The 12915-nt window shown below is 44.3% G+C and overlaps 1 protein-coding gene across 3 annotated transcripts in view; it reads left to right on the forward strand.

Annotated features, from left to right (window-relative positions):
* The first annotated feature begins 281 nt into the window (after nt 1–281).
* Nucleotides 282–12915, forward strand: part of LOC124623201 (vascular endothelial growth factor receptor 3) — a 512828-nt gene continuing 500194 nt past the window's right edge. For all 3 annotated transcript variants that reach the window (XR_006980681.1, XM_047149015.1, XM_047149018.1), the window contains exon 1: nt 282–483. Coding sequence is in view for 2 of the 3 variants with exons in the window: in XM_047149015.1 (XP_047004971.1) it covers nt 387–483 (97 nt within the window). In the remaining variant the exon portion in view is untranslated. The remainder of the gene's footprint in view (nt 484–12915) is intronic.

A 12915-nucleotide genomic window follows, 5' to 3' on the forward strand; every position in this document is an offset into this window, starting at 1 on the left:
AATTGTACTGAATTATGATCGCGATCTTTTATTTATTAGTTGCTGTTATTACGTATGAATGCACACTAATAGATACTGCAGTATAGTTTTGTAGTTATTTTTATAATTAAAATCGACAGTACACTATAAACGCTAAGACACGACATGGGAGAGTACCAACAGAAGTCGACAGATCGAACAGAGCCCGAGATATTACGAGCTGTGAGGATAGTTGTCACTATTTAGAGTCACTGAACTCGTAGATAACAGAAATTACGGGTAGCATCGCTTCCCACCGAAACTCTTTGGCGCAGAGTGGTGGGGACACTTAAAAGACCGAATGAGACGTAAGCATGCATTCCACGGGGAAATTTGAATAGGAGTGGACGCTGTGACCAGCCTGTGAAATGGCCTTGTCAAAGCTTTTGCTGGCTGCCGTCGTAGTGACTGTTATCGCTATAGTCACATGTGTCGCTGTTGCTACCACCATACCTAACGTCACAGGTATTGTTAATTCATGTTATTGTAAACAACACACATTTTTAATGAACGCAAGTGTGCTGCAAAGCAAAGTCGTTCATTCTTACAAATCTAGTCGAATCTTTCCAATCGTGATTATATTTCTGTGTATGTATATACCTTACGAGCAGCTCGTTTATTTTGACACGTACTGGTACATAATGTATCAGAGATTTTCTTTGCATTGAAGATGGAATTTTGCTCTCTCTAAATCTAATTCAGCTTCTCCAAGATTATGCAGTTCATTTAAAAGTTTGCAAGGTATCTGTTCCATAACATGTTCAGTCAGTGTTATCGTTTACTGGTGGAGTGCTGAGATAACTATACTGATTTTGTGTAAACTTCTTAATATCGTTTCCATCATGATCATTTACGTTTCTTTTGTATAATATTATTACTTTTGGAGCATGTCAGCTGCATAGATTTTTTGCTTAACGATTTATGTTTGTCGTCATTAAAAAGCACATATTGTTACGAATCATATTAATAACTTCTCATGTTAATTTTTGTGAGCAAAAGAAGACCTAGGTGACAATCTGAACAGTTCTCTTAGGTTGTTCGCAGATGATGCTGTAATTTACCGTCTAGTAAGGTCATCCGAAGACCAGTATCAGTTGCAAAGCGATTTAGGAAAGATTGCTGTATGGTGTGGCAGGTGGCAGTTGCTGCTCAATAATGAAAAATGTGAGGTGATCCACATGAGTTCCAAAAGAAATCCGTTGGAACTCGGTTACTCGATAAATAGCACAATTCTCAACGTTGTCAATTCAACTAAGTACCCGGGTGTTAAAATTACGAACAACTTCAGTTGGAAAGACCATATAGATAATATTGTAGGGAAGGCGAGCCAAAGGTTGCGTTTCATTGGCAGGACACTTAAGATGCAACAAGTCCACTAAAGAGACAGCTTACACTACACTTGTTCTTCCTCTGTTAGAATATTGCTGCGCGGTGTGGGATCCTTACCAGGTGGGACTGACGGAGGACATCGAAAGGGTGCAAAAAAGGGCAGCTTGTTTTGTATTATCACGTAATAGGGGAGTGAGTGTGGCAGATATGATACGCGAGTTGGGATGGAAGTCATTAAAGCAAAGACGTTTTTCGTCGCGGCGAGGTCTATTTACGAAATTTCAGTCACCAACTTTCTCTTCCGAATGCGAAAATATTTTGTTGAGCCCAACCTACATAGGTAGGAATGATCATCAAAATAAAATAAGAGAAATTAGAGCTCGAACAGAAAGGTTTAGGTGTTCGTTTTTCCCGCGTGCTGTTCGGGAGTGAAATGGTAGAGAGATAGTATGATTGTGGTTCGATGAACCCTCTGCCAAGCACGTAAATGTGAATTTAGAGTAATCATGTAGATGTAGACAGAACTCATGTAGCAGATTTTTTGTTGATAGTTCAGGAATAGCGCTTAGCCCTGGAGCGGTCGCGCGGAGCACTTCATACACTTATAAAGGATAGCGATCATCATGTTACCAAAGTAAACATGAATGAGCAAAATCACAGTTTTGTCTTAGTTCAAACAGCGATAAAAAAAGCTTACACTGTACGAGCTAAATAAACAACCATAAAAGAAACTTTCATTGTATCACTCTGTTCATTACCGTTCAGCACCACCTTAGAGCTTTTCCTTCGAAAAATTAGTGGAGTTCTGGAAACTATTCTAATTACTCAAGCTAATCTTACTTACGATCAATCCGAGTTTGTCCTGGTTTCCGATTGGAGTATCCACCGCCACCTTGAAAAAATCTCGAAATTTTTCATACTTATTTCGGTTTTCCTCCAATTTCTCAGAAACTAAGTTTTTAATTCAGAAGTAAGCCCATACATAAAATGTAGATCATTACATTCTAAATCGGTTAAGCACCAATACGTTTCAATTCTCTGAAGGGATACGGTAGAAGTGCTATGTCAAAACAAGGTAATCTTTCCAAGTTTTACCGAAAACATCCTTTCGTCTCCACAGTATCAAAGAAACGGTCTCATTTCAGCCGTAATGTTATGCAGTCAACGTTGCAGACCATAGAACATGGTTTTCAGAAAGTCCAATGGAAAGAAAAAAATCTGTACTTTTTTACAATGTACACTCCAGAAGAGCTGCCGCGTCCGGTATAATGAGCCGCATCTAATAGTTTAGGTGAGCCGAGCCGTTGGTCATCCAGCCACGGCGCTCCCTTTCGTTTTAAACGTGTATTTTTGCATTATAAAAATATTATGGATTAGTATGTAGAGGGTTTAGCTTACAAAAGCGTAAAGGGTCTAAAAGTTCTAATGTGCAAGCCGTAAAATATACCACTATTGGCTCAAATTGAAAAAAAAAAAAACTTTTTTATTCTATACCAGTCCATACTTACAAAAAAAAAGACCTACACTATAATGTATATTCCATCAATATTATAGCACTCTTCGCCATGTAGAACTACCCTGGAATTACCACAGGGACGTGGTTGCATGTTGAACCTCACCCGTCCCAACTGGCAAGCCATGAGAACATATTCAATTGATTCAAAGCTTTTTGCTTAGATGATATAAGTAATGTGAAATTATAATCGCATTTCCCATTTATTCACAATTTTATTTCGTTTGCATGTTCGTTGGAGGAAATGCACAAAGTCGTAACAGGCGGAAAACAGTCGTGACGAGAGCATTTAGCTTCTCACCTGGCCCCATATAAATTTCTGAGATCTTTTTGACGAGCGTGTTTGTTGCAGTGTCCGTCTTTCTTGCTGCTCCATAAAACACCAGTTCCAAATAGCGTGACTGTCACCTACTTTGACAGTATGAGTTTTTTGACTTTGATGTGACGTAGCAATGAAATGAATGTTACTTCAAAATGCTGCTTCGCGCTGACAGGACCAAATTGTGCTGAATTTCTTTGGGGCACGTCGTTCTTAAGCTAGCAATAATGCAATACCGAGTTAAGTACTGCCTGACGTTTAGGTTAATAGCAGTTCAGATTTTGAAGATCTTATAAATCACGTAACATTGACCAGTAAGGTTCCTTCACACAAACAGTCTGAAGTAGTCAGAAAATTTTTCGCACCCACAGCAGTTATCATGTTTCATGAATCTCGTTTTCTGAATAATCTACAAACCAGCTGTTGGAAGAAATGACGATTTGTTTCATTTAAACTACAGTGCCACTGTTTCTACATGGTCCAGTCACATTAACGTGACCACCCTTCGAAAGCCTGGATAACCACCTTTTGCAGCACGGACAGTTACGGGACGTGCAGGGAGTGATTCAGTGAGGTACTGGACGGTACCGATAGGGATGGAAAATGGAAATGAGCGTTTGGCGTCATCGGCCGGGAGGTCCCTTACGGGGGCAGGTCCGACCGCCTTGGTGCAGGTCTTATTACATTTGATGCCACATTGAGCCAGATGGGGATGAAATGATAATGAAGACAACACAACACACAGTCCCTGAGCGGAGAAAATCCCCGACCCAGCTGGGAATCGAACCCGAGCCCCTTAGGACAGCAGTCCGTCACGCTGACCATTCAGCTATCGGGGCGGACACTGATAGGGACGTGGAGTCACGTCGACTCCAGTGTCGTGGGCAGCTACCCTAGGTTTCTCGGTTGAAGATCCATGGCATGAACAGCACACAGATTCTCGACTAGGTTTAAATTCTGAGAGTTTGGTGCCCATGGAAGTACGGTAAACTCATACGTTGCATTGCCCTGGTCATAGATGCCCTCGTGCGAGTGAAAACAAATTGCATGAATGGGTAGATGTGGTGTTCAAGGATATATGCATACTTGTGTTGATCCATTGTCCCTTCCAATCGTACAGAGAATGCCACGAAATATCATAACGTTCCCTCCTGGTTGCAGGGTGTTTGCTTTCAGATGTTTCACGCCGTACACTGCAATGGTCATCTGTCCTATGGAGCATAAAACGTAATTTATTTGTAAAGGGCAACTATCGCCACTCAGCCGGCCGGTGAAGCCGAGCGGTTCTAGGCGCTACAGTCTGGAACCGCGCGACCGCTACGGTCGCAGGTTCGAATCCTGCCTCGGGCATGGATGTGTGTGATGTCCTTAGGCTAGTTAGGTTTAAGTAGTTCTAAGTTCTAGGGGACTGATGACTTCAGATGTTAAGTCCCATAGTGCTCGGAGTCATTTGAACCATTTTTTTTATCGCCACTCAGTGGACGACCAGTTTCAGTTCAAAAATGGTTCAAATGGGACTTAACATCTGAGGTCATCAGTCCCGTAGGACTACTTAAACCTAACGAACCTAAGGACATCACACACATCCATGCTCGAGGCAGGATTCGAACCTGCGACCGTAGCGATCGCGCGGCTCCAGACTGAAGCACCTAGAACCGCTCGGCCACACTGGCCGGCCCAGTTGCAGTATTGGCGTGCAAGTTCCAGTCTTCGTCATCGATGAACACCAATCAACGTGGGTGCATGCACCAGGCGCATGCTGCGGAGACTCTCACGAAGCAGTGTTCGCTTAACGGCCTTAGAGGAGACACTGGCCGATCAATTTCTCAGTTGCGCGCCTATTCGCTCGTACACATTTTCGCAGCCGTGGTTACCCCTGTCTGCTCTTTTCCTATAAGACGTTCCTAACTTTCTGTTTCGCATGGACTGTTTCATAAAACTGTTCCTGCATTTCCTCGGAGTGTATTTGTGTTCACCTAACTGTTTTGTTTGTCGTCTCTCGGTCGTCAGAATTGCCGCATGTCTTTCGGGCCTGGCTCACTGCCGAAGCAAGTCGGTCGTCTGTGCGGCTGGTTTCTCAGATTTGAAACTAGCTGATCGTCAGACTGCCGCGATGTTTCATAGAACCGCCGTGCTTTTGTGCCATCAATATTTTCTTTCTAAGTGATTGATTACTGCAGAAAAATATTTAGTAAGGTATTCTTCTACTTTTGCGTGTGCCTTTGTCCTGCATCGACACAGCGTCGACACGGTCATTAACGGGCTTTACACGATTAATTTAAAGGGTGGCGGGTGCCCTCCCTTTCACCAACCCGTTCACGTGCGTGGGGAGCTCTGCTAACACAGGCACTACTATGCATAACATAGATGGTCTGACAATATCTGAGGTACAGGGCAAAATTTATTGAGTTAGGAGCACATATTCAACTGAATTACGAATAGTACAAGCAAGTGTAATTCTAGCTGTGGTAATGCTCTCGTCCACAGGACTAAAATCCCATCGTTCGAGTTGGCCAACTCTTTGTTGAGGAATATTGTTGACAGGAGGGAAGGCTATACAAATTCCAGAAGCTGCATTCTTTATTCATATATTTAAAACGTCGCTGCAGTGCTCCCCATTCACATACGTTCGAATATTGAAATATTGCCACTGTATAGATCTGTCTTCAAGAGAGTAATTTGCAAACAATTCTCTTCTTAATGCGGCCTGCTTCGAATAATTACTGTTGCTAATGTTAATAATTATTACTGTTAATGTTAATAATTATTGTGTTAATGAAAAAGCGTCATCGCCTGCTGAAACCGTGTCTTATAGCATGCTGAGTGTTCTCGATTGTAATGCACGCAATATGATACGTAATTTCAGTTCTGGTGACAGTGCTACATGCATTACAGTACCTTTATTCCTTACCGTATAATTAAATCTATTTAGAAGAAACGTGAACGGTTCTAGTGATATTCTAAGATTATTAAAAGAACTTCTTGGATCTTCCGTTGTAAATTACACTCCTGGAAATGGAAAAAAGAACACATTGACACCGGTGTGTCAGACCCACCATACTTGCTCCGGACACTGCGAGAGGGCTGTACAAGCAATGATCACACGCACGGCACAGCGGACACACCAGGAACCGCGGTGTTGGCCGTCGAATGGCGCTAGCTGCGCAGCATTTGTGCACCGCCGCCGTCAGTGTCAGCCAGTTTGCCGTGGCATACGGAGCTCCATCGCAGTCTTTAACACTGGTAACATGCCGCGACAGCGTGGACGTGAACCGTATGTGCAGTTGACGGACTTTGAGCGAGGGCGTATAGTGGGCATGCGGGAGGCCGGGTGGACGTACCGCCGAATTGCTCAACACGTGGGGCGTGAGGTCTCCACAGTACATCGATGTTGTCGCCAGTGGTCGGCGGAAGGTGCACGTGCCCGTCGACCTGGGACCGGACCGCAGCGACGCACGGATGCACGCCAAGACCGTGGGATCCTACGCAGTGCCGTAGGGGACCGCACCGCCACTTCCCAGCAAATTAGGGACACTGTTGCTCCTGGGGTATCGGCGAGGACCATTCGCAACCGTCTCCATGAAGCTGGGCTACGGTCCCGCACACCGTTAGGCCGTCTTCCGCTCACGCCCCAACATCGTTGCAGCCCGCCTCCAGTGGCGTCGCGACAGGCGTGAATGGAGGGACGAATGGAGACGTGTCGTCTTCAGCGATGAGAGTCGCTTCTGCCTTGGTGCCAATGATGGTCGTATGCGTGTTTGGCGCCGTGCAGGTGAGCGCCACAATCAGGACTGCATACGACCGAGGCACACAGGGCCAACACCCGGCATCATGGTGTGGGGAGCGATCTCCTACACTGGCCGTACACCACTGGTGATCGTCGAGGGGACACTGAATAGTGCACGGTACATCCAAACCGTCATCGAACCCATCGTTCTACCATTCCTAAACCGGCAAGGGAACTTGCTGTTCCAACAGGACAATGCACGTCCGCATGTATCCCGTGCCACCCAACGTGCTCTAGAAGGTGTAAGTCAACTACCCTGGCCAGCAAGATCTCCGGATCTGTCCCCCATTGAGCATGTTTGGGACTGGATGAAGCGTCGTCTCACGCGGTCTGCACGTCCAGCACGAACGCTGGTCCAACTGAGGTGCCAGGTGGAAATGGCATGGCAAGCCGTTCCACAGGACTACATCCAGCATCTCTACGATCGTCTCCATGGGAGAATAGCAGCCTGCATTGCTGCGAAAGGTGGATATACACTGTACTAGTGCCGACATTGTGCATGCTCTGTTGCCTGTGTCTATGTGCCTGTGGTTCTGTCAGTGTGATCATGTGATGCATCTGACCCCAGGAATGTGTCAATAAAGTTTCCCCTTCCTGGGACAATGAATTCACGGTGTTCTTATTTCAATTTCCAGGAGTGTATTTCAGCAAGGATGTTGAGCAACCGAGTTGAGGTCTTTTCTTCATCCAATCACGAATCGAAACACGTTTCTTATTTTTTTTCTTATGTAGCGATTCCACACAACAAGGTTTAACTCCATCACAACTCGTGTGATGTGCAGGTGCCAAAACTTTCATTTCAGGCACGACTCACGAACCCACAAAACGGCGAAACTGAAGTGTATACTGGTGTCGCCGTGTCTACAGTCATATATGAAACCACTTACGTGCAACTCATGCCACGAAACGAGTGGCGCAACCCAATGTCGTATTGTAAACTAGGCTTTACATTCTTGTTAATTGTAATTGCAACTGCACCCGCTGTTTGACGCTGGTCCCTTCTCGCTTGTTGCATAAATGTAGCTGACGTCTTTTGCTGTATTTGCCGTGGTTGACCACCTCCTCTCTTACTCTTATGGAAGAGTAAGACGGTGTGGCGACCTCTTCTGAATAGCACATTGCAAGGCATCCCAGATATGCTGAATAATGTTCATGTCTGGAGAGTTTACCGGCCAGCGAAAGTGTTTAAACTCTGGAGCCACTCTGTAGCAATTCTGGACGTGCGGGGTGTCACATTCTCCAGCTAGAATTGCCCCAGTCCGTCGGAATGCACAATGGACATGAATGGATGCAGGTGACCATACAGGATGTTCACGTAGGCGTCACCTGTCAGTCGTATCTAGATGTATCAGGGCCCCCATATCACTCCAGCTGCACACGCCCCACACCATCACAGAGCCTCCACCAGCTTGAACAGTCCCCTGCTGACATGCAGCTGCCGGCCGAAGTGGCCGTGCGGTTAAAGGCGCTGCAGTCTGGAACCGCAAGACCGCTACGGTCGCAGGTTCGAATCCTGCCTCGGGCATGGATGTTTGTGATGTCCTTAGGTTAGTTAGGTTTAACTAGTTCTAAGTTCTAGGGGACTAATGACCTCAGCAGTTGAGTCCCATAGTGCTCAGAGCCATTTGAACCATTTTTGACATGCAGCGTCCGTGAATTCATGAGGTTGTCTCCGTACCCGTGCACATCCATCCGCTCGATACATTTCGATACGAGACTCGTCCGATCAGGCAACATGTTTCCAGTCCAGTCATCAACAGTCCATTGTCGGTGTTGACGACCCCAGGCGAGGCGTAAAAGCTTCATGTCGTGCAGTCATCAAGGGCGAGAGCCCGTATCGATGATGTTTCGTTGAATGGTTCGCACGCTGACACTTGTTGATGACCCAGCACTGAAATCTGCAGCAGTTTGCGAAAGGGTTGCAATTCTGTCAAGCTGAACGATTCTCTTCAGTCGTCGTTGGTCCCGTTCTTGTAGGACCCTTTTCCGACTGCAGCGATGTCGGAGATTTGAAGTTTTGCCAGATTCCTGATATTCACGGTACACTCGTGAAGTGGTCGTACGGGAAAATCCCCCTTCATCGCTACCTCGGAGATGCTGTGTCCCATCGCTCGCACGCCGACTATGACACCACGTTCAAAATCACTTACATCTTGATAACCTGCCATTGAAGCAACAATAAACGATCTAACAACTGCACCAAACATTAGTTGTCTTATATGGGCGTTGCCGCGCGGGGTAGACGTTCGGTCTAGGGCGTCTTTTCACGGTTCCCGCGGCTATCCCCCCTCGGAGGTTCGAATCCTCCCTCGGGCATGGGTGTGTGTGTTGTCCTTGCCGTAAGTTAGTTTAAGTTAGATTAAGTAGTGCGTAAGCCACTAGTGCGGATTTGAAACAAAGCATAGGCCAGTAGGTAGAGAAATACTGAATGAAACGCGTTTGGCTGTCACGAATGCAAGGCGTAAAGCCTTCAGCGACTACTGTGGCAGGATATTGTTGAAAGATCTCTCAAAAAATCGAAAGTAATTCTGGTCATACGTGAAGGCTGTTAGTTACAGCAAAGTTAATGTCTAGAGTGTAGACAGTCATGGATGAGCAGGAACTGACACTGAGGTTAGGAAAGGAAAAGCAAAATGCTAAACTCCGTTTTCAAATATTCCCTTAGAATGAAAAATCCGTGGATATTACCCCCAATTCAGTTATCGCACCACTGCAAAGATGAGTGATACAGATATTACTGTCAGTGATGTTGAGAAATACGTGAAAAAAATCTTATCTTGTGGAACCAAACACGCGCTTTTCTCACAAGGGACCCTGAAAGCCATGGATCAAGGAACTCAGGGGAAGGCAGGATTTCTTGAATTCCAAAATGCATTTAACTCAGTACCACACATACACTTCCTATCGAAATTACGAAGATATGGGGTATTAAGCGAAATTTGTGAATGTTGTAGAAATAACTTCAGATGTGGCCCAGGGAAGTGTGTTGCGACACATTCTGGTCATGTTGTATAACATAATGATACAGTAATGATCTTTCTGACAAAGCTGCAGTTATTTATAATGAAATAGTCTTTGAAAAACAGCTGCACAAATATTCAGTAGGATCTTAATAAGATTTCAGTGTCTTGCAAAGGTTACAGTTTGGTGTAAAATTTGTAGGTGTATGAAATGGAACGATCACATAGTTTCAGTCGTGGGTAAAGCAGGGTGGCAGACTTTAGTTCCCTGGTAGAATACGTGGGAAAATGCAGTCAGTCTACCAAGAAAATCCCTTTCAAAACTCTCGTACGACCCGTCATAGAATATTGCTCAATTGCGTGGGACTCATGAAAATGGACTGATACAGATATTGAACTTGTATAGACAAGAGGAGCACGAAAGGTCACAGGATTCTGAGAAGTGCTGCTTACAGATTTTCAAAGTTTCAATGATGACTAAGAATATGCTCCAGCCCCCTACATATCTCTCCCGCAGGGATCACGAGGAAGAGATCAAATTAACCATAGCGCGCATAGAGGCGTTTAAACAGTCATCCTTCCCATGCCCCATACGTGAATGGAAGGGAAAGAGACCGTAAAAACTAGTATAAGGGAAAGTACCCCCTGCTATGCACTTAACAGTGGTTTGACACTTTGGATGTAGATGTAAATGCATGCATTGATGTATACAAAGTTTTGTTGTGAGATTAAAACACTTTATAATTACATTAAAATATTCTACGTATTTTATTGTTATTATTGCCTGGGCTCTGAGCACTATGGGACTTAACATCTGAGGTCACCAGTCCCCTAGAACTTAGAACTATTTAAACCTAACTAACCTAAGGATATCACAGACATCCATGCCCGAGGCAGGATTCGAACCTGCGACCGTAGCGGTCGCACGGATCCAGACTGAAGCGCCTAGAACCACATGGCCACTGCGGCCGGCTATTGTTATTATTATTAAAACCATAGGCATCTTTGGTACGTCAGAAACGTAGGTTCCTCGATTTATGTCTGATGAGCGCAGTAGAAAATAGTCCGCCCCCCTCCCTTCACCCTTCACAGAACGAAACATTAATCTGCAACTGAGACGTTCCACTTCAAATCGCTCCATACGCGTAGTACCAGATATTTAATGATTTTGACTACTTCTAGTTTTTGTTACTCCCTCGTGTATTTAAAAACTGGATTTTCTGCACATTAAAGCGCAATACATGGCATCTTTTCATGTGCTGGGTCACCTGGGAGTCCCCGGACCAAGCGTCGATGTTCCGCAGGTGTTTCTGCATTTCGCTACTGATCTAACGTTGCGACTTGGCGTGTAATAAATACGACGGCATCGATCGCGGAAAGCCTCGTGGATCTTCCTGCCTTATGTAGGTGAAAAATAATTGTCCTGTAACGGTGGTTTCCATTCCTTCTGAGACCACTGCCTTTGAACGAAGTCATATAGAAACCTATACCCCCGACGAAGTTTAGTATCTAAAAAATTTTAGACTGAAAAACTTGTTTGTACATCCCTACTTTAAAATTAAGGAAAATACATAATATTTCATTAACATTCAATACATAAAACTCAAATGTGTGCGTAGGTGTTGTATTAAACCAAGAAATAATAAGTCAGTGAGAATGTTGGTACCGATTATTTCTAACAATCTTTTTTGCATTCAATTTGTTCTCGACCAATATACATCACAAACCGTGTTCAGAGTTCAGTCGGTTCCTCACTTTTATTTTCATTGTATTATAGGTGGAAATCCACTTTCACGCCTATAAATTGTCATATGGAATTAGCACTCGAGCCTTTTTTCTGATAATAAAGGATACTTGTCACCAACCTTTCTCCAAAATGTTGTTAGGCTTGTTTTTGGAAAATCTTTTGCCATTTTGTTGCATTCACGTGGTCCAAACAGTTCTGCTTTCACTTCAACTTCACTGTCTTAAGATATTCGCTTAAAACCTCTCCAGTCCATCAAAAAGGTTTTGATGGAATTTTTCTGATGATAAGTGCTGACCCATTTCCTTCGTGATCAGTATTTCTCATCGTTGTACTCGAGTATCTCTATCAGTCCTGGGAGCATCGACATGTCTTGAACTTGAACCCTGCGTTGATAAAGCTCCAATCTGCGAAGGAAACTGGCAAGTTGTCAAAATATTCACCACATTTCCTTGTAAGTCGTGCTTATTGCTACAAAGAAATCGGCGAGATATTCCACTGTGGTAATACCTATATTATCTTTTATTGTGGCATGTAACTCTTTTCCCCCTTTTCAGCCCTCGCTCTTTCCAGAAACAAAGCAATTTACTGTTGAAGTTCGAGCGCTCTATGCAACAACTTGCCACGTTATGGTCATCGTTACATCTGCGTGGAACAAGAGCATTTACATTCAACAAATCAGGTGGTAGTGTATTCACTGCCAAAGATAAGGATGTGTAATGCACTAGCTGAACTTTGCATCTGAAGCAACTACTTTCATCAGTATATTGAACTCAGAGTAAACGCCCAACATGGAAGGTGCTCCGTCTGTAGATCAACTACCAGCTCCGACCAATGCATCTCATTTTCTTCAACAAAATCCTTCAATGATTGGAAAAATCTGCGCTGCGCGTACTAGTGCCCAGTGATACTTCTAGACCGTCGTCTTTTATATATTTAACATAGACTAGCAGCTGCGAACAAGATGCAGTATTGTTCGACTCATCTGCATGCGGTGCAAAAAATGACTTGATCTTATTTCGTTGAGTACCGTGCCCGAAGTGCCCATATACATGTCCTTGATACGACTTCAGTTTGTTGTTTACCTTTTCCAAGTGTTTCTCTTCTAAAACGTATCTAGTGAGTAAGACTTGGTGAGATCTTCTGTTGTGTTAGGTTTCCTGGCTTCAGCGATTCGTAGATCGATTCGGTATGGAACTTCAAGACCAGCTTCTGTTGACTGGAAAATGTAGCCTGGTGAACCCA

This window comes from Schistocerca americana, chromosome 7, assembly GCF_021461395.2.
Source record: "Schistocerca americana isolate TAMUIC-IGC-003095 chromosome 7, iqSchAmer2.1, whole genome shotgun sequence".
In the NCBI taxonomy this organism is placed as follows: Eukaryota; Metazoa; Arthropoda; class Insecta; order Orthoptera; family Acrididae; genus Schistocerca; species Schistocerca americana.